This window comes from Callithrix jacchus, chromosome 4 (genome assembly GCF_049354715.1).
Source record: "Callithrix jacchus isolate 240 chromosome 4, calJac240_pri, whole genome shotgun sequence".
NCBI lineage: Eukaryota > Metazoa > Chordata > Mammalia > Primates > Cebidae > Callithrix > Callithrix jacchus.
Window position 1 is genome coordinate 164001435 of NC_133505.1, and position 22363 is coordinate 164023797.

Genomic DNA, 22363 nt, shown 5'->3' on the forward strand with positions numbered 1-22363 from the left:
CGGAGGCCCATTGCCTTGGGAGGCATATGGCTCTTTGCTCTGATTCATTGAGAATCCTGGTAAGAAGCATTTCAACAAAAAGAATGGTAAAAGCCACAGTAAGGAAAGCCCTTCTGATCCATTTAGTAAAATCAAATGTACATTTTATAAGGCAGAAATACTAAATAGAACTATGTATTACTGTAAATTCTATCCCTGTTTATCTCTCAAAATAATAGCGCAGTCCCACTTTTGATCATTTTTATGTTCGCACACCCAAAATGCTTGTTTTAAAATATATAATAGAGAATGAAGAAATTTGGGGAATTTCAGACCAACAATATGTTTATATTCATGTAAGTCTGGTTTTCAAATCAGTGTAAATTTAGTCAGTCATTTCCATAATACATATTGGCCTAGTTCTTTATGCTTACAAGTTGCTTTTGTGTACACTAACACATTTAATGCGTAAAATAGAATCTTACTATTCCTACTTTCAAAATAATACTCGTACATAATGCATTGTAAATACTGACAAAGCTATCACTTAAAACCACTGGGGAAGCTCGACGCCGCCGGAGCCATGTGGCCATGACTTGACCGCTTTCTCTGGAATTGTTTTGGCTGTCATTCCTTTGACCCCAGTCGGAGTCAGCCAGCTAGGACATGCGGACTCCCATAAACAAGCCCCTCTTTGTACACTCATCCTGCTCTTTTATCCTTCTCTTCTTCTGAAAAGGGTGTTTTTTAATGTACAGGTTTACTAATTCATATCTCGTTAGTCCCCAGAGACAGAACTGCGTGGACGCAGTCCAATCCGCTGCTTTGAACAAGGCGGGCTTCGCGGTGTAATATCTCTCAGCTGCTTGAGGTTTCACACATTCACAAAAATAACAGCATTTTTAGCTGATCCCAATAGATTTTTCTCTGCAGCTGCATCACTTGAAAAAGCTTTTTGTTCCAGTTCTTAAAGTCTAAGTATTGAAAGTAATTTGAAAAAAAGACAAACATCCCAATTACGATTTGTGTGTGTTGTGATGACTTTAAGGACTGACTGAGCTGCAAATGGGCTTTGAAAAACCAGCCAATGTGCCTGTGGAAAGGACGGGATTTCAAAGTGCATTGTTGAGTGCGCTGATGTGGACTCATGGGCACGTGGCAGGGTAGGCTTTTTTGGCAGGACCTATGGTCTCAACCTGCAGTGATGCTAACGATATTAGCAAATTAGCACCACAAAGCTTGCCAGCTAATTCACCAGAGCCTGCTCACTCTCTCACTGCTGTAATTAAAACTAATTATTTTCTAAAACATAGTAATACATGAATATGTGCAATAATCATTTTGTAGTGGGCAATCTGCGGAGCCTTTTTTAAAGCTTTTTTTTTTCTTGGCACATTACGCTACATGTGTCCCGCCTCGGTTGAGCCAGCACTTTCATTTGCAGAATGTAGAATGGGCGCTGTTCATAAAACCTCAGGTTTATTTTCATCTGAAATAGGCCGGGTTTCTGGTTCCCACTCCTGCGCAAGGCGTATCATTCTCTCCCCGCTCTCTCCTTCCCTCTCTTCCTCACCCTGACTCTTCACATCTGGTCAGTGCCTCAGTTGCAGCCCCGTGTTGCAGAGATGGTTCTCACAGTGGGGTACTCCAGAAATTCAGCTGTTATTCCCTGGATAGCTACACTGATTCCTTACTGTAGCCTTGTTCTTCCACTAAAAAGATATCTAAACCCATATTTCTAACCTGAAAATGTCTGCTGGTATCTGCAATGAATGTGTGGAAGTCAGCTGTTCTTCGGTGAACCTTTCATGCTGAGGCCTAGGTAGAATTGATTGGATTTCTGAGCCTAGGGTCAGAAAGTGTGGTGTTGACTCTGGAGCTGCTGTGGGCCTCTGACCTGGGGGGTTGAGCTGCTGTGAGGGTTGATGACCACAGGCTCTCAGACACACTGAAAGGATCCCAGCGCCATTGCAAAGTATTCGGAAATCCTTTCCTTCAACAATTTATTTTTAATTATTGTTTTTGAAGCTGTCTGCTGTGATTGTCTTCCCTTATTGTGGATAAGACCACATGCAATAGATAAGGTTTTCAAAAAAAAACACTGGGAAATGTCAAATAATTTTACAAGCTATAGATTATTTGTACCTATGAAATGAAGAAGGCACTAAATCCTCTAGTGCCTAGGTAAAAAATGTGCACACCAGCATTTGCTTCTAACACCTGATTAGTAATTTAAACATTTGCCTTATTTCCACTTGTTGCTTACTCTTTTAAAGGTATAATAATTTTGAAAAAATAATGTTGATAAAAGTTGACCTTCAGTGGTTTGGGTCTTAAGCATAAAGGATGCCTGCCCTTTTTTTTTTTTTTTAGTTAAAAAAGGATTGCCAGAATTCGGTGCTGTCTGCATTTCAGAAGTTAATATGCTCCCCATTACAATGTCTTTTTTCTTCTCTTCCTACAAGGGAAACGCGAGTGCCTCCTGCTTCACTCTGTAACTTGTGCTGGCAGGAACATAGTCTGACGAATCGCACATATAATCCTAAACTCTTTCTCCTGTTTTCGATTAGCATCTATGGGTCTTGCAGATATGATGTCTCCTGGTGAATCCAAACTGCCCCTGCCTCTCAAAGCAGACGGCAAAGAAGAAGGCACTCCACAGCCCGAGAGCAAGTCAAAGGTACTTCCTTTCGCCTCTGCACGCAATGTGGGGTCTGCCTAGCAAAAAGCTGCCATGTCGTCCTCTCTCACTGGTGTTGGCCGACACGTTGTTTTCGTTTGGTGTCTTCTGCATGCCTTCATTTTGTGCGACATGTTTGCAGTCTTCTCTTCTTTCCCCAGCCCCTTCATGGTGTGGATCTGAAAGTTACTAGTTCTTATGGCATTAACTCACGGCTGAGGGAGACGGGTGGAGGGACAAGACCCACCTAAGAAAAATGCTTCGGGGTGGGGAGAAGCAGGGGTCTTGCCTGGTTTCGGTACTTGCAGCCATTTTCTCTGCCTTCAGTTTATAGCTTCCTGTTTTGGCCGCCTCAGCAACAACATACTTAATATTTTGCTTTCCTGCCTTATTTGACAAATAAGGTGAACAGCTTTTTTTTTTTTCTTTCTTTCATAAGGGGTAACCCATGCTTAGCATTCCATGTAAGCTTGAAGTAAGCATGGTGGCGAGTGGCCTTCTCCAGCATCCAGCAAACTTACCCAATTCTACTAATTAAGAATGTTGTTTTAATACCTTTATCTATGTGTGGTTTTGTGTGTTTGTTTGTACATGTCTTTATATATATATATATATAAAAAATTAGTTTGTTAAAGTGGATGTACTTTTTGTTATTTTAAATAAAGTTTGCCCTACCTTTGTCACTTTTTTTTTTTTTATTCCTCTACCACAGGATAGCCACAGCTCTCAGGGTATTTCTCAGCCCCCAACCCCAGGCAACCTGCCAGTCCCTTCCCCAATGTCCCCCAGCTCTGCTAGCATCTCCTCATTTCATGGAGATGAAAGTGATAGCATTAGCAGCCCAGGCTGGCCAAAGACTCCATCAAGCCCTGTAAGTGGCTCTGGTTTTTTTTGGTTTTGTTTTTTTTGGGGTTTTTTGATAATTAATTCTACTTGAATGCTTGCTTGTTTATTTGTTTTATAAGACTTTTTCTTTATTATTTATCCATGAAAGGGTTTTCTTTATAAGTAATTATATTAGTGACAAAATGAATAAGGTTTGTGTGCATCAAAGAAGTTGGTATCTGGTAATGAAAAAGCTGTTACAAAGAAGCACCTCTATTCAGAGCATGCGAGTGTGTTAACTGGGTCGAAACTCCTTCACACAGTGACTTTTCTAAAATGTCTAATCCAATCTGCACTTAGAGAAGATTTTTCAAAAGTGTTACTTCTCCATTTATATGGGAACTAATAGCAGCCATTGACATAATGACAAGTTTGGCCCCTGACCTGTATTTTGCATGTTCTGTCTATTTCAAAACCGCCTCCCTGAAGGAAGTAAATAGTCAGTCGGGGTATGGTAGCATCAGCCCTGCTTTATTTTCAACCCATTTGTCTGAATTTAATAAAAACATAGAAGAAATGTTAGCATTCGAATGAAATTTTCGTTTTATAATGTGTACCTATGTTAGAATCAGTTGAAATAGAATAATTCTGCAAAAGACTGCTGATAATCTTGAAATTAAGTGTTGATTTCTTTACGACAGATAAATTATAACAAAAATGTTATGGATGTATCAGGGAATTTTTTAAGCCTCAATGTTCTTCTGACCCTAGGATTGGACCTTTAGTTTCCTACTAAAGAAATTCTGTGCCATTAGAAAAAAAAAGTAATGGTGCTATAGTGACTTTTATTTTACATTCATTTAAAGAATCAAAAGATTAAAAAAAAAAAAACCTTAACATGCAATTACTTGCCAAGAAGGAACAATTAACATGCTCCTTTCTGTAAGACAATGTATTGACGAGCACAGCTCAGGAAGGCAGGTTGGAAGGAAGAAGAACCTAGCTGTGCAGAATCTGGCAATTCGGTCAAAACCCCAGAAGGAGGCTGCTATTAATTATCCATTCACTGATTTAAACAGATAGAGCCTGAAGGTTTGAAGAGTTGGTTGTTCAACTAAATGTTTGTAAAATTCACATGCAGCTCTAGGATAACCAGCATTTTCCCTTTCAGAGGAAAAAGGGGCAATATTCGCTCTTACGTTCTCTGTAGCTACGTTTCGATTTTGCAGCCCCGACATGAAACAGAAAGCGCTTCTAGGATGGGTATAGCAGACAGCGCTTCTAGGATGGGTATAGCAGACAGCGCTTCTAGGATGGGTATAGCAGACAGGGCTTCTAGGATGGGTATAGCAGATAGAGCGCTTCTAGGATGGGTATAGCAGACAGTGCTTCTAGGATGGGTATAGCAGACAGGGCTTCTAGGATGGGTATAGCAGACAGGGCTTCTAGGATGGGTATAGCAGATAGAGCGCTTCTAGGATGGGTATAGCAGACAGCGCTTCTAGGATGGGTATAGCAGATAGAGCGTTTCTAGGATGGGTATAGCAGACAGCACTTCTAGGATGGGTATAGCAGACAGCGCTTCTAGGATGGGTATAGCAGATAGAGCGCTTCTAGGATGGGTATAGCAGACAGCGCTTCTAGGATGGGTATAGCAGATAGAGTGCTTCTAGGATGGGTATAGCAGACAGCGCTTCTAGGATGGGTATAGCAGACAGCGCTTCTAGGATGGGTATAGCAGACAGCGCTTCTAGGATGGGTATAGCAGACAGCGCTTCTAGGATGGGTATAGCAGACAGCGCTTCTAGGATGGGTATAGCAGACAGGGCTTCTAGGATGGGTATAGCAGACAGCACTTCTAGGATGGGTATAGCAGACAGGGCTTCTAGGATGGGTATAGCAGATAGAGCGCTTCTAGGATGGGTATAGCAGACAGCGCTTCTAGGATGGGTATAGCAGACAGCGCTTCTAGGATGGGTATAGCAGATAGAGCGCTTCTAGGATGGGTATAGCAGACAGCGCTTCTAGGATGGGTATAGCAGACAGCGCTTCTAGGATGGGTATAGCAGACAGCGCTTCTAGGATGGGTATAGCAGATAGAGCGCTTCTAGGATGGGTATAGCAGACAGCACTTCTAGGATGGGTATAGCAGACAGCGCTTCTAGGATGGGTATAGCAGATAGAGCGCTTCTAGGATGGGTATAGCAGACAGCGCTTCTAGGATGGGTATAGCAGATAGAGCGCTTCTAGGATGGGTATAGCAGACAGCGCTTCTAGGATGGGTATAGCAGACAGCGCTTCTAGGATGGGTATAGCAGACAGCGCTTCTAGGATGGGTATAGCAGATAGAGCGCTTCTAGGATGGGTATAGCAGACAGCGCTTCTAGGATGGGTATAGCAGATAGAGCGCTTCTAGGATGGGTATAGCAGACAGCGCTTCTAGGATGGGTATAGCAGATAGAGCGCTTCTAGGATGGGTATAGCAGACAGCGCTTCTAGGATGGGTATAGCAGACAGCGCTTCTAGGATGGGTATAGCAGATAGAGCGCTTCTAGGATGGGTATAGCAGACAGCGCTTCTAGGATGGGTATAGCAGACAGCGCTTCTAGGATGGGTATAGCAGATAGAGCGCTTCTAGGATGGGTATAGCAGACAGGGCTTCTAGGATGGGTATAGCAGACAGCGCTTCTAGGATGGGTATAGCAGACAGCGCTTCTAGGATGGGTATAGCAGACAGCGCTTCTAGGATGGGTATAGCAGACAGCGCTTCGAGGATGGGTATAGCAGACAGTGCTTCTAGGATGGGTATAGCAGAGAGAGCGCTTCTAGGATGGGTATAGCAGACAGCGCTTCTAGGATGGGTATAGCAGACAGCGCTTCTAGGATGGGTGTAGCAGACAGCGCTTCTAGGATGGGTAGAGCAGACAGGGCTTCTAGGATGGGTATAGCAGACAGCGCTTCTAGGATGGGTATAGCAGATAGAGCGCTTCTAGGATGGGTATAGCAGACAGCGCTTCTAGGATGGGTATAGCAGACAGCGCTTCTAGGATGGGTATAGCAGATAGAGCGCTTCTAGGATGGGTATAGCAGACAGGGCTTCTAGGATGGGTATAGCAGACAGCGCTTCTAGGATGGGTATAGCAGACAGAGCTTCTAGGATGGGTATAGCAGACAGCGCTTCGAGGATGGGTATAGCAGACAGCGCTTCGAGGATGGGTATAGCAGACAGTGCTTCTAGGATGGGTATAGCAGAGAGAGCGCTTCTAGGATGGGTATAGCAGACAGTGCTTCTAGGATGGGTATAGCAGATAGAGCGCTTCTAGGATGGGTATAGCAGATAGAGCGCTTCTAGGATGGGTATAGCAGACAGTGCTTCTAGGATGGGTATAGCAGATAGCACTTCTAGGATGGGTATAGCAGACAGCGCTTCTAGGATGGGTATAGCAGATAGCGCTTCTAGGATGGGTATAGCAGACAGCGCTTCTAGGATGGGTATAGCAGATAGAGCGCTTCTAGGATGGGTATAGCAGATAGAGCGCTTCTAGGATGGGTATAGCAGATAGAGCGCTTCTAGGATGGGTATAGCAGATAGAGCGCTTCTAGGATGGGTATAGCAGATAGAGCGCTTCTAGGATGGGTATAGCAGAGAGAGCGCTTCTAGGATGGGTATAGCAGGCAGCGCTTCTAGGATGGGTATAGCAGACAGTGCTTCTAGGATGGGTATAGCAGATAGAGCGCTTCTAGGATGGGTATAGCAGATAGAGCGCTTCTAGGATGGGTATAGCAGATAGCACTTCTAGGATGGGTAGAGCAGACAGCGCTTCTAGGATGGGTATAGCAGTCAGCGCTTCTAGGATGGGTATAGCAGACAGCGCTTCTATGATGGGTATAGCAGACAGCGCTTCTAGGATGGGTATAGCACACACAGCGCTTTGAGGATGGGTATAACAGACAGCGCTTCAAGGATGGGTATAGCAGACAGTGCTTCTAGGATGGGTATAGCAGACTGAGCACTTCAAGGATGGGTATAGCACACACAGCGCTTTGAGGATGGGTATAGCAGACAGCGCTTCTAGGATGGGTATAGGAGACGGGCTTTGAGGATATGTCCATCAGAAGTAGCAGGAAGGGGTGCGACTCCTGTATTTTGATGTCTTTATGTCATTTGCTTTGAGTCTCAGAAGGCAGCCAACATTGTGAGTTTTGCCCTCATAGTCTACCCTGGTTTTTTTGTTTTGTTTTCTTCTTTTAATAGGAAAAGTATTTCTGAATCAGTAATGCTCTCAAGTTAATGGTTAGAATTCGGATAACTTTTCAAAAGTATTTGTGTGTTGGCCCACAGGGAGAATTTCAGAGGTTAAAAACAATAATCTTCAAAACTTAAGATAATAGTCCAGGCACAGTGGCTCATGCCTGTAATCCCAGCACTTTGGGAGGCTGAGGCAGGCTGATCACAAGGTCAAGAGATCGAGACCATCCTGGCCAACATGGTGAAACCCCGTCTCTACTAAAAATACAAAAATCAGCTGGGCATGGTGGCACGTGCCTGTAATCCCCGCTACTCGGGAGGCTGAGGCAGGAGAATCACTTGAACCCGGGAGGCAGAGGTTGCGGTGAGCCAAGATTGTACCACTGCACTCCAGCCTGGGCAACAGAGCATGACTTCTTCTTGAAAAAAAACAAAGACAAAAAACTTAAGATAGTAATTAAGAATAAGACCCTGTTAAAAACAAAGACTAACAGTAGACCGCATTACATTGTCTAAAACTTTCATCTTGCTAATTTCATTGACTTCTAAAGAAGGCTTGAGATAGTCACAGTGTTTTAATTTGCTAGTTAGATTATCTCCATCCACTATAGAAAACTTTATCAAAATCGACTTTTCTTCTTTAATGTAAGACAATAGCAAACTGAATTGTAAACTTTGCTTTCTGATTATAATTAAACTTGAAATTGTACATTTTTCCAAATATTTCCATATACATGATTTCTTCCTGTACCATAAATGGTATTAAGGATTTACAAGCAAACTTCTGGCTCCTGTGGTAACAAGAGAAAATGAAGCTCACAGCAGTGGAGGATGTCAGACTATTGCTCTGTGTTGAAAAAACAGCCTCTTTTTTGAATGAGATGCTAACTCAAAAAGGGGAGCACAGGAGAGTGTAATGAAGGACCTGACAGCATCCCTGCTATCAAATCACCGCAAATACATGCAACCCCGGAAGAGTTAACTGCTCTTTCTGAGATGCCACTTCAATTTGGACCTAAAATTGCTCTTAATAGTGTCCTCAGTAAAGCCTGTCTAACAGCAGGTCTGGAAAAGGCAAAATGATGAAGATGTTCTATGCTTTGACAGTGTGCTGTGAACCATCATTGTTTTGTTACAAAACACTCTAAAATAAAAATAAACATTTGTCCATACACATACACATACACATATTACCAGGCATATGGGAAAGACTGCTGAAATGTAAATCTGCCTAAAAGACTTGAGGAAAATGTACTTATAGGCTTAATTAAAGTATATGCAAGGAAAACATTTGTGGCACCATAATAATGTCTTGCTGTAATTTTACAGCAATTTCCATTCCTTTTTCTTGCCTCCACAAAAGTTTCACAGCCGTAGGATTCAATTTTTACAACACTGAAGCAGTACTAGGTAGGCCTTAGCGACTGGGAAGAGTAAAACCATCTTCCTGAAGGGCAAGTCAGTTTGCCACTGTCAGTGGGAGGCATGTAAATGAAGACCTTCATCCAAAGCCAGTGTCTTTGAACAAGGATAGTATGTTTGGAGCCTGGTCAGTGATGACAGTGAAGTCTTTAGTTGCCTTCTGTTCAGACACCAGGTATTGGCTGTGGTCATGGTCTGCCCAGTGCAAACCTTAAGCTGGGGTGGAGGCATTGAGTGCTGGTAGTGGGCATAACCCCTCTGCTCAGCCTCCAGCCTTACTAGACTGCCCACACTCATTCCGTCCCATGCTCAGTGAAATCCTGTTTGTAGGATATCTGGATCAGCTGTTAATTCCTGTTAGCATGCTGCCAGGCTTTTCACAACACTTCTCGTCCATTGGAGTAATCATTCACAGAGAAAAATGCTATCACAGCCTCCAGCCTGCAGGGCACCGTGCTAGGCGTTGGTGATACACGACATCCACACAAACTGTGCCTTTGGAACTTAGAATCTAGTCAGAAAAGTGGGTGTCAGACAGATAATCATGTGCAAAACATACAGTTTGATGTAGTGTGTGACATAGTGCTGCAAAGGAAAAGTGAAGAGTGTGGCAGTGGGGAAACTGAGGCCCTGGTTTAGCTTAGCGAGGCATCCTTGAGACCTCTTCGGGATTTATCATGTAAACTGAGGCCTGACCATGTCAGTTCTGTGCAGATGCATTTTCCTACATTATGGTGCCATAAAAATGCTTTTTAGAAGATCTAAAAATTATGAAAAATAAAACTATTCTATTAGAAACCATCTTCATTACATTTTTCTAAAGTTACGACAACAGATTGAGATACGTAAAAGTTAAACTTCGGTTTATTTAACTAAGGAGAGAAAAGTTAATATATAGTCAAACTGTGTACATCTTTATCTCAGGCCTATTCCAGCTTCTAAGAATCCAGTCCCTTCCAAGGCAGGAACCAGCATTTCTGTGCCCCATTGCTCGGTTCATGATTATTCATCCAGAACCATTCCCCAGTTTCAGTTTAGAGAAAACCAAACCAGAAATGGCAGCTGGATTTTACAAACAGGACATTAGATGAGCTCATTGGAGCAATTTTAAATTGAAATGATTGCTTTTATTTGTCTTATCTTGAAATTGAATCTCAAACCTTTACCTCAATTTTTTACAAACAAAATGCAAGAGGGAAGTTTTTTTACTGTTACCTGATTATAGATTTTAGTGCTTTTTTCCTCATGTTCTTATTTCAAATTTTCACTTTTGAAAAACATTGGACCCATTTTGTTAAATGTAATTCCCCAAAGGAAAAGAAAAATCTCCACATGCCAAAATTTAGAAACCTCTTAATAATATCCCGTTAATTAAAAAAAAAAACAAAAAACTCCACACCGAAATTTAGAAACCCGAGATTAATAACTCCCGTTAGTGACAGCAGAGCCTCTGAGGTGCTTCCAGGTGAGAATCTGGTGGAAAGTGTGTTAGAGCAGCCGCTTTTCCTAGTCAAGTAGGCCTTGCGTACAAGAATTTGGAAAAGAAACTAAAAACGTATCATTTGGATATATAGTTTCTATATTCTAAGTGTACATATGGGTTTATAGACACATATTTTCACACATGTATATGAATATGTATACATATATATTTTTTAAGCTCTTAACTAAAGTAATTTTTAGGTGACTTGAAGTGTAGCCTCAGCATTGAAGTATAATCTAAAATATAAAACAACTATTTTTATCATTTTACGTTTCCTGTCTACAGCAGCTGTATCACCCATTAGATATTTGATAAAGATGTTTTGCCTCAGTAATCCTAAAGCTGAAGGCTTAGAGTCTCAGCCCAATGACTGTAGAGTCACGTGGTAGTCAAAGGGAAAGCGGCTGCTTCACGTGCCGTGTCCGTTTCATTCTTGGCATCCTTTCCCAGGAACCTACTTTTACTGGAGATCATTTCGCTAAATAAGGCAACATCTAGCCTCAATGGCAGTCATGTTATTTAACCCCCTAAACTTTCAGAAATATGTTTAAAATTCTTGTTAAGCTAATTAAAGAAAAAGGAAAAAAAAAGAATTCTCTCTATAATTATTGCTCTATATTGCAAATAATAACCTAGGTATACATAAATAAATGAAGTAAATTAATGTTCCAAGAAATCTTTATTGAGAACTGAGAGATGATTTTGCACAATAACCCTGGTATTGCAAATACTGTAAATATTTTTACAAACATAGAAATATAAAAGAAAGGGAAGAAAAACAGTTGACCCACCTACTTGTCCAGATTTTGGAATCCATAGGGTAGGCTTCAGGTGTTCAGAAATGGCAACTCTTGATATTTTAGAGTCAGGTAAAAGCAGATACATAAAAACCCACGAACTAGAGTATCAGTATAAAACACACGAGCATATAAATACATGGGCATAAAAGTCAATGCATATGTTGATATATTGGGATATGAAATAGCACATGGTTAAACCGTGGAGTCAGTGTCTCAGTCTATTGCTTCTGCTTAAGCAGGAACAGTGACAGTTTGTTACCTGGACAGAGAAGTTCAAGCAGTGTTAAGTAGGGAAAGCCAGCTGTCAGGAGTAAATCCCAAAGTTTTCATTGCTCCTTAGTTGATCTAAAACAAAACAAAACAAAAAAAATCCCACCAAGCTTAGAGCCCACACCACTGATTCCTGTGACTGGGAATCTGCCTTAGAAGACTCCCTTTAGCCGTTCTTGTTTTGATAAGGAAAAGTAAGAGTCCATTTAGTGTTTGGGGCTCTGTAATACCACATGGAAAGTTTGTAATTCACTGTGATCATTCCATGAGCTAGAACCTTTTTACTTTTAAAAATAATATGAGGTGTCACTGGAGTTTTGCCTTCTGGGATTCAACGCTTATATCCAAAAGGGGCTTTGTTCTTTTTTGTTTGTTTTTAAGGGCATAAAACGGGGAGTTTGGGCCTTTAATTTAAAGTAAAAATGAATTCCTAATTAAGAAAATGTCTAGTTTGTGCCTGAACTAGTAGCCTTCATTCCTTATTGTTGTGTGATAGCAGTAGTTTTTTAATCTGTCCTCTTATATCTGTTAGCTCATTAGTTTTCTCTCCCCTTCTTCCCTCTCCCTCTGCCCACCCATGCCCCACCTTCACATGCTGCTTCTGGGTACTAGAAGTCCAGCTCCTCCACCACCACTGGGGAGAAGATCACGAAGGTGTATGAGCTGGGGAATGAGCCAGAGAGAAAGCTCTGGGTCGACCGATACCTCACCTTCATGGAAGAGAGAGGCTCTCCTGTCTCGAGTCTGCCTGCCGTGGGCAAGAAGCCCCTGGACCTGTTCCGACTCTATGTCTGCGTCAAAGAGATTGGGGGTTTGGCCCAGGTAAGAATGAGTGAGGGAGTGAAGAAGGCAGTATTATGGATAAGCTCATACAGAGGCTTTCTTTCAATGTGTGGACTCAAGTTTTTTTTCTCACAAAGGGAAAGCTAAGCCTGGGCAGAAATCACCTCCCTGCAGCCCGTGTCTGTGTGCTGTCAGGGAGTGCTGGGGGACCCTGGCTGTGCCACCGACTCACAGTGTGACCTCAGCAGGTCATGTACCTGGACCTCAGTTTCCTCATTGATACGGTGGGCCAGACTGGATTTTTCTATAGATTTCCTTACAGCTCCAGAATTCTCTGCAATCTGCCAGTATTTCATAGTAAATACTCAGAAATGTTTAACAAATGACTGAATTAATTATCTGTCAGATATAAGTCACATTGACTGCTTCCCTCTATCCAGAGCAGGTTATCAAGAAAATTAAGTCATACTTGTCAAACCACGCCCACAGCAACCGGATGGTTAGGAGGGCCAATACTGTGACCTCCAGTGGGTTAGGCCCCAAGTGGGATGAGGGCTGCCTGGGGTACAGGATGAAGGAGCTGTCATCATGTGTTTGCTGCACTCTCGGAGTGAGTGCATTCTTAAGTCTCATTGCCCAGGCATTGGGCTCTGAGCCCTTACTCCTTAACCAGGAGCCTAGCTGTAGGGCCATGGCCTGTCATAGGAACAGGGAAAAGGCACTCACTGTGTAGCCTCTTTCTTAAATACATGAGTCACCAGCCCCAAAGCATAGATGAGAAAACTTGTATAACAAAATCAAGTACAGGACTGGAATGGTGGGTCACACCTGTAATCCCAACACTTTGGGAGCTTGAGGCCAGGAGCTGCAGACGAGCCTGGGCAACCTAGTAAGACCTTGTCTCCATTAAAACTAAAAAACTTAGCCAGGTGTGGTGATGCACACCTGAAGTCTCAGCTATTCAGGAGGCTGAGGTGGGAGGATCGCTTGAGCCCAGTTCAAGGTCACAGTGAGCTTTGAGCACACTACTGTACTCCAGCCTATGTGACGAATTAAGACCCTGTCTCAGTAAAAAAGAATATATTTTTTTTAAAAATATGATTAAGCTGTAGCACAGGGACACTCACAGGGTAGGTGGTGGGGCCAGGTCTGTCTGACTCCAAACACATTCTCTTTCCATTTGCCAGTGATTCTTGAGCCTAGCTGTGTATTGGAATGGCCTGGAGAGCTTTTAAAAGTTGTCAGTCCCTGGGCTGCCACCCCACATCAATGAAATGAACCTTCTGTGCCCAGGGTAATCTAACAGGCAGTCAGAATTAGGCGTCCTACACCCTACCAAGGTGGTGGGGCCACTCACTATCCTAGGGCAAGTCACCTGCCCGGCAGGTGTCCTGAGGGCCTCCATGGTCTCAGCGCTGCATCTCGAGGGAGAAAGGGGAGGCCTTCTTTGTGCTTAACCTTCCCCTTAGGTGCCTAATCCATCCCATGGGGGCCCATGACTCTGCCTAACCAGCTGCTAATTCGTGGGATACCACGTGTGAGTGCTGGTCAGCAAAGGGAATGATTGAGACATACTTTGCTCTAACCTGGACTCCCCTGACCTTTCCCGTCTGCACCTGAACTCCTTTGCCCTCTGCTCCTGGAATCGCCCGACCTTTCTCCCCTGCACCTAGCCCCTTCTGACATTGATTTTTTAGAATCACCAAGACTGCTCAAACGATTAGATTTTATCAGCCAGCACACAGTAGGTACCGTCTGGCTACTGCCCTTACTGTGACTGTGTCTGCAGTGTGTATAGTCAGGTGAGGTCTGTCAGAAGACTCTCTGCAGGCTTGGCTAATGAGGTTGCTGGAATGTAGCTGGGTTGTCTACGCAACACCATCCATGCTCTCTACCTCGTGGGCATCAGATGTGGTTGGGAGCAGGTGCTGCAACCACAAAAAGCCCCACACCCAGCTTTCCTTCCTGGGTCATTCTGAGCAGCGCCGGCTTGCCATTCCTGAAGCTACCCGCAGACCCACGGTTTGCAGCCCGGCATTAAGTGCCAAAAGAGGGCGTCGGGCTTCTCAGGGAAAGTTCACAGTTTATTATACACCACTGAGTACTAAGCAAATGGACATAAGAGAAAGTTTGAATCCAGAAATGCACTGTTTCATTACAAACCACTGTCCCTTTACCCTGTCTCGTGCTACACAAGGCAGGAGACTTTCAAAGGCAAAACCTTCCCCAAGTTATTTGCAGATCTTCGTGTTTCATTCGGTGTTTAACCTTTCATAACCTGTTCCCAAGTGGGAATCGAAAGGTTAAAATAATGCCTCAGATCTTGATGTCACATTTCAGGAGTTCTCTTTCTTCCTCCTCCTTTTGCGACTGTTGTCTCCAGCCTAAGCGTCCTTGAGTAAGAGCACCTCACAGGGAGGGGTGTGCCCGCCCTGCCGGCAAGGCTGCTGGCCAGTGGCATCGTGTCGGGCTTTTTACATTGGAGGCCGTTGGTCTCAGGGCTCACTCACTTTCACCCAGGGTGCTGCTTTTGCTTTTGCCTGACGCCCACAGCAGTCTTGGGGTGAGGGGACAGGTGCGGCCCAGAAACACAGGCCTACTCCTGAGCGCCTGCACCTGCTGGAATGAACACTTTCACACTGGTGCCCAAAAACCTAAACTGCAACATAGTGCCGCCGTTGCTTTTTAAATGTTTTGAGATGCCCTTTTTCCTTAATTGGAGGCGGGGTGGGATGAGCGTGAGGCATTGGGAGACGCAGTGGGCAGAAGGACCTCCGAGCAGAGCTTTTTCTTTGCCATCAGCAGATTCCCTAATGGTTTTATAACTGTAAATGCTGCCTATGCACTCCTGAGTGGGAGTAATGAGCATTAGTTAAAAGCGGCAAATGAAAAAAGTAAACCAAGACATTAAGTGCTTCTTTTGTCTCCTGGCTTTAAACAAGCCACTGTGCTGCAAACCAATGATCCTGCCGTGTTTTTTTTTGTTGTTGTTGTTGTTGTTTTTGCTAGGTTAATAAAAACAAGAAGTGGCGTGAGCTGGCAACCAACCTAAATGTTGGCACCTCAAGTAGTGCAGCAAGCTCCCTGAAAAAGCAGTATATTCAGTACCTGTTTGCCTTCGAGTGCAAGATCGAACGCGGGGAGGAGCCCCCGCCAGAAGTCTTCAGCACCGGGGACACCAAGAAGCAGCCCAAGCTCCAGCCGCCATCTCCTGGTAAGTGGCGGCGCTGCAGCCATTGGCCCAGGAGAGCCCAGGCACCGGGCTGGATGTTTGGGGAAGGTCATTTCACAATCAGGCCAACAGAGCACTCAGGACCTTTGCGAGGCGGCAGTTCTGGTGTCATTTTGTTTGTTTAATTGGACTCCCATTGGCAATGTTAAGGGACTAGAAAATAAAACCTAGGATATGGCCATTTCTGGTGGGTACTTGGAAGGCACCTTCTTTTGCTTTACATTAATCAAAACAGGCTTTCGGATTCTGAGCCATGTAAGTTTTTTCCTGATACAAGTATTCCAACAGATTCCATCTACCTCTACACAAAATAACGATCCCCAGTGGCCTGTCTGAACACTTGAGCACTTCTAGGAAGTGCCACCTGCTGGTTTGACAGCCAGCTTGGGTCAGTCCTGCCTGTCAGGAACCCACAGAACTGAACTTTAACAAAATGAAGTCTGGGCTTAGCTTCTAATCACCCCTGCCCAGCAAGTCCTCGCTTCTAGGGAAGTTAGCGAACTGTCGTGGTAAGGATCCACACAGCCTTGTGGAAACAGGTGTTCATTGCGGCCTTGCCCTGGAAGTCAGGGGTCTTAGGAATGGGTGTAGTGCTCATCACCAACATGCTCACAGGCCACACCGCATCAGTGACGCCTGCTGGCTCCCTTCTGTCTCCTCCCCACTAACTGAGACCCTCCCGTTCCTTTCAGCTCCCCTGCTAGCCTTTGTTCTGCTGTTTGGATTTCAAAGTTGAAATTGCTAAATCATATAATTTTGATAACTACGATAGTAGAGGTGGGAAGAAATTGACCCCTTAGTGCTGGGTGGTAAGCTCACTCCAGTAGACCGGACCATTCGCTTCTCTGTGTCTGGCTCCCATCAGCGACCTTCAGCATGTAGCCTCACTGTTCCTGGCTCCTGTCTAAAGGTGCGGCTGTGCCCACCGCTCCTGGGCATAGCTTGTTCTGAGCATGGTTGGCAGCCCATGTTTCCTGAGCACTTCCTGTGTGCCAGGTACTTTTCTAAGTGCTATCATTTCATCTTCACATCAGCCCTGTGACACTGAAACTATTTTAAAATCCATAAGAAAATGAAGGCCTTGTGGAATCTAAGTGCCTTGCCCAAAGCCAAGTAGCTGGGGAGTAGAAGGGCTAGAGTATACACGATACCCACCAGACACCTCTGCCTGTATTGAAAATACCTCTGTAACAGGTAAAATGTGTACACACTGAAGCCAGAGAAAGAAGTTGTTTCACTTTTAATGATTTCGTCTCGCTGCTGTCTGGATGGCAAAGCTGGTATCCAAGCTTGCCAATCAAGGGATCTCACATGAATACTTTGTAGGCCCAAAGCGCACTTCTAGCGAATATACCTAGAGTTACATCTGTAGGCTCTAAAAACAAGCAGAAATCCTCGCTAACCTCATCCTTAAAGATTCAAAGCCTTTGCCAACTCCGGCGTCCCTTGAAAACTGGGAAATCTAATTTTAAAAATCTCACAACATTACATTCAGTCCACAGAGTAAAACATGCTGCCTGTGAACAGCTCTGAAACTATTTTTCCAAAATAAAAACCCAGTGGGGTGTAGGGACCAAAGTGGTGATGTCTGCGAAGATCTAAGGATGTGTTTTATTTGCCAGAAAAGAACTCGTGTCACTGAATGGTCCACACTTGTGTGTGGAGAATAGCTTTCCCAGCGTGCATCAGCTTCAGGACCGGCAGCCCTGCTGGGGCGCATAGATCCCTCAGAAAGTGGAGGGCCTGTTCTCTTAACAGCCAGCCCTTTCCTTTTCCCCCTTTTTAAACTGCCATTTTTATGGCAACATTATCATTTTAACTACACAAAAGAGCTTGAATTGCAGGTGTACTCCTGGTAATACATTCTTCTCAGTAGTCTAGATGGAGCCGAGGTCCTGGGACACGGGAGGCAGTGGAAGGAAAGGCTCCTGTTCCCGCCCAGCCCCCGGGAGCGCATGCAGGGGGCTCCAGAAACACAGAGGCGCCCGGGGTCGCAGATAGAGGCACCCCGTCCTTAGAAGCCTCTGGCATCACTGCCACCCAGCCAGCAGGTGGCCTCTCCAGTTAAAGCCCCATCATTGGGGAAAGTGTCTTGGAAACATTTTTGTCATTAAAGGAAAATAAAATTACTCCTAACTCTTGGCCATGTTAGAGTCTTATTTATTACGAGATTTTTAGACACAAATTTCCAGTAAAAACATGTGTTCTTTGAAGTCACTTTTTCCCAGAAGAACATAATTGTAGTTTATTTTTCACCAGCACAAGCAGGCAAACTCAACTAAAAGATTCCAAAGAAACATTTTAGATTTTTTTCCCCCAAGGGTCGCTCTGAACCAACTAAAATCCTAAATCTTTTGACTGTATTCTAAGAGCATTCCAAGCCATGTGTCTCTGGTTGGGTTTTGATTTGGGGTGGCTCATACAGCTCTGGGCTTCAATTCTGTCAGCCTCTGGGAGGCATGAGCCCCTTGGCGGCTGGAGCTGCACTCCATGTCACTGCCAAGTTGCTGTGTGGCTTCTCACACCGGATGCCTGGGTTCCTGTCTGCCAGCGACCAGAGCTCAGTGACTGAGACTCCCACATGAACCTAGGCAAGGCCTTGGGGTATGGTTTGCATTTGGAAGGTGCCAGTGGGGGCCTTGTTCTAACAAATCTAGAGAAGGTCATGGTGGAGTCTGAATGAACACTGTAGGAAGCGCCTCCCCAGATGGCCCCTGAAGCCTGTAAGCTGGAGACAGGGAGGGGAATAAGGGACCAGGTTGGGAGAAGTGGGGCAGGGGTGGGGCACAGAGCTCCATGTTCAATTAGTGAGTCTGTAACCAAAAACCCATCCATCTTGGCTGGCAGGTGGCTGACTCAATTTCTATTATTAGCTGACAGGTGATGTCACAAAACCTGTCATGGATCCAACTAGGGAATCCTCAGTGGAAGATAAATGAGAAAGGGCCTCAGGTTATAAACAGAGGTGCCCTCTGGTTGACCTCTAGTCACTGTAGACCTGGGGACATACCAGCTCTTCCTTCTCCCTACCCTATTTCCCACAACCCGCCAGAACTAGGGCACCAGGTTTGTCCCACGTAAATTATCTTCCCAGCTAGGAGCTTGGCCATGCTGTCTGAAGTGTGTGAATGTACTTAACCTTCAGTAACCTTTCCATTGTTTACTTTAGAGTATACATTTGTAGCTTCTGGCAAAAGGTAGGGATGTCCTAGAGAGCCTGCCAGCCGCCTCTATTAATGGAGTTACAAGAGGTTGCATTCTTTTTTTTTTTTTTTTTAATGAAAGGGAAAAAAACACTGGCAAGAGAGATTTTTTTTCCTTTTTTTTTTTTATTAACTATAAATGTGAATACTTGTAAATAAGAGTCATTCTGAAATCAAGCCTTGCAAGTGATGTTTCCAGGGAAGCTGTCAAGGCTGGAGCGGAGCCGGCCTGAATGTCGAAACAGGTCGTTTCTCTTCTGCAGCACTAGGCGGGCAACCATGTCTGCAGGGTTATTACCCTCTTATGTAAGCTGCAAAAGACGACTCCCTTCCTTTACTCCAGTATGCTTTTAACATGCGTTTCCAGGGTTTTACAAAAATTTGGTTTATAAGTATTAGTGAATACATTTTTCTTTTGAAATACCTACATTAAACATCAGTCTTCTCTGTATAACAAACCCCCGTGGCACACATTTACCTCTACAACAAACCTGCACACCCTGCACATGTACCCCTGAACTTAAAGTGAAAAAAGAAAAGTAAATAAAACCTTTTTATTAAAAAGTCAGTTTTTCCAGCATCTCTGAGGACTTCTCTAAGTGATTCGGTGCAGGGTTCACGGGGGTGGGTGTTACGCCAGCGTTCATTCCAACCCAGGCCAGGGGCTGGACAGACCTAATCTGGCTAGAAATGACTGTGTCTAGCTGAGGCTTTCCGAGTAGAAATAATGTACTCATTTCGATCTCTGACTCCTTCGCGGTGTACTCTGTAACCTCTCGTGGTTTGTTTCACCTCTGGTGCCACTGAAGTGAAATGTAAATAATGGTAATTGTAGTGAGCCTTGGGGACTACCCAGGAAAGGCATTATACACGATTACATGGAAAATGTTATTCACAAGCAGCAGTAATCCTGCCATTTGTTCGGGAGGGGGGGTTTGGAATGAACGCTTTTATCATAAACTCTATGAGGGCAGGGGTTGCTATCTTTCTTATCAGTTTGGTCCACTGGTGTATGTGGGTGTAGAAGAGAGCCTAGACTGTAATCGATGTATTACTCCTTCCATAAGTATTTGTTTAATTCACACGCAAAACCAGTATCTATTGATGATCCAGCATGCTGAGGACTACCATAGATGACAAAGCAGGGGTCCTGAAAATGTTACGTTTTTCCTTCAAGGTGAGGTTAATTTTTCTAAGAGTCCCACATAAGGTTTGGAAAAAACCTGTTCCATTCTGTTACCATAATGTAATTATACTTAAAGCCAAATCTCAGCCCCCTAATGACAGCATTAAAAACTCCGAACCGGTATGACTTGTGTTTTTTGATAACAAATCTGATTTCATAAGTCAAAAAATGACTGCTATTAATGACAGAGCACAGACGCATTCAGATGTTGAGAAGCTACTGAAGTGACATAAGGCTCATTGTTGATTTGTATCCTTGCTTTTCATCGTAAACATTTCACATTGCCTAAGACCCAGTACTAAGTTTTCCAATTTTGTTTCTCAAACAGCACAATAATTTATTGAATTGATGCACCAAAATTTTCATCCCATTTGTAAAAATTTACACTTACATTATTTCCAGTATAGACAACAGTGAAATAAACACCTTTCTCCCTAAAGCTTCTTTTTTTATTAGATTCTTTTATTTTCTTTTCTTTTCTTTTTTGAGACCAAGTCTCACTCTGTAGCCCAGGCTGGAGTGCAGTGGCACAATCTCGGCTCACTGCAACCTCCGCCTCCCAAAGCAATTCTCTTGCCTCAGCCTCCTGAGTAGCTGGGATTATCGGCATGTGCCACCATACCCAGCTAATTTTTGTATTTTTAGTAGAGACAGGGTTTCACTTGTTGGCCATGCTGGTCTTGAACTCCTGACCTCATGATCCACCCGCCTCAGCCTCCCAAAGTGCTGGGATTACAGGCGTGAGCCACCTTGCCCAGCCTATTAGACTATTTTCTTGGGATAAATACTCAGGAAACAAATATCCAGTCAAAAGATATAAATATATTTTATGGCTTACAAATGAAGTATGTTGCCAAATAGTTTACTCAAAAGCTTCTTTACTAATTTTTACTGTAAACAATATAAAAGCAACTGAATTTACATCATTATCAGCAATGGCCATTGTTAATGTTTCTAATAAGATGGTGTCTTATGTACACATATTTCTTTCATATATATAATTAGTAAGGTAGCTGGGCTTACTTGATAATCTCTGGATTTTCTTCCTTTTTCTCTTGGTACCACTACTCTCAGCTAACTCAGGATCCTTGCAAGGCCCACAGACCCCCCAGTCAACTGGAAGCAATTCCATGGCAGAGGTTCCAGGTGACCTGAAGCCACCTACCCCAGCCTCCACCCCTCATGGACAGATGACCCCAATGCAAGGTGGAAGGTATGTTCAGATAACTCTGTGAGCCATATCAAGTCAGATTTGTTCATCTTGTAGTTTTCTGGAGCGAACTGCATGGAGAGAAGAAATGGTATTCCCGAGAGAGTTTTTAAATGTTGAGTGCTACTAGTTTTATTCATGTCATTTATTTGGGATGGTTTTTGCATTTGCACATTTCAGGATTGGTTTATCTTCTGAATACACTGTTTGGAGGTCACTCCTGCTGTATGGTTAAGCTTTCATTCTTTGCATCTCTTCAGAAGCAGTACAATCAGTGTGCACGACCCATTCTCAGATGTGAGTGATTCATCCTTCCCGAAAAGGAACTCCATGACTCCAAACGCCCCCTACCAGCAGGGCATGAGCATGCCCGACGTGATGGGCAGGATGCCCTATGAGCCCAACAAGGACCCCTTTGGGGGAATGAGAAAAGGTATGTGCAGAGGGTCCTCTGCCCAGGTGTGGGCCAGTGGGCATTCCACTGTCTGCTGTTGTACCACAGTGCCTTTCACTCAGATTGCCTCTGCGCCCGTGCTGTCCAAGCGTGGGTCCCAGGTCCCCATCCCACTACACGAGTGGCCTTGGGAAAAGCAGTTAGCCTCTTTGTGCCCCCACCCTGTCTCCGGCTGGCGTCAGTGCCTTCGGCATCTTCCGCGGCACATGCTCCCTGTTTCCGGATACCTGCTACCTCCTCACACACACCAAGTTACATTCCTCATCTAGAAACTGGGAAAATAATAGGACCTGCTTCCAAAGGCATGGTGAGGTTATAAGTTCGTGCACACAGAGCTCAGAGAAGAGTGGCTGGCAGCTGTGGCAAGTAAGCGCGGGCCGCACAGCACCCGGCATGGCATTGCTGTGCTTGAGTAGTGTGTGCTGGGCACTAGCTCGTAGATTGGTAATCACAGTCGCTGCCCGCCCTTAGGGAATAACAGACTTCCTGCCTTTTTACTTCCTGGGAGGAAACAAAAAACAAGCACCAACAGGCAGTTAAAGACTGTGGTTGGTGGAAGACAGGAAAGCAAAAGCAGGAAAGGATAC

General features: G+C 44.2%; 1 protein-coding gene across 11 annotated transcripts in view; it reads left to right on the forward strand.

The window, feature by feature from the left end:
- ARID1B (AT-rich interaction domain 1B) overlaps positions 1-22363 on the forward strand; it is a 437005-nt gene that overhangs the window by 395197 nt on the left and 19445 nt on the right. For 6 of the 11 annotated variants that reach the window (XM_035297021.3, XM_035297023.3, XM_035297026.3 and 3 more), the window contains 6 exons: positions 2550-2659; positions 3372-3530; positions 12321-12530; positions 15501-15705; positions 21187-21325; positions 21583-21755. In XM_035297021.3, coding sequence (XP_035152912.2) covers positions 2550-2659; positions 3372-3530; positions 12321-12530; positions 15501-15705; positions 21187-21325; positions 21583-21755 — 996 coding nt within the window. Of the gene's footprint in view, positions 1-2549; positions 2660-3371; positions 3531-12320; positions 12531-15500; positions 15706-21186; positions 21326-21582; positions 21756-22363 lie in introns of those variants that run through there. The other 5 variants (XM_035297024.3, XM_035297027.3, XM_078370353.1 and 2 more) reach the window with 2 other exon arrangements.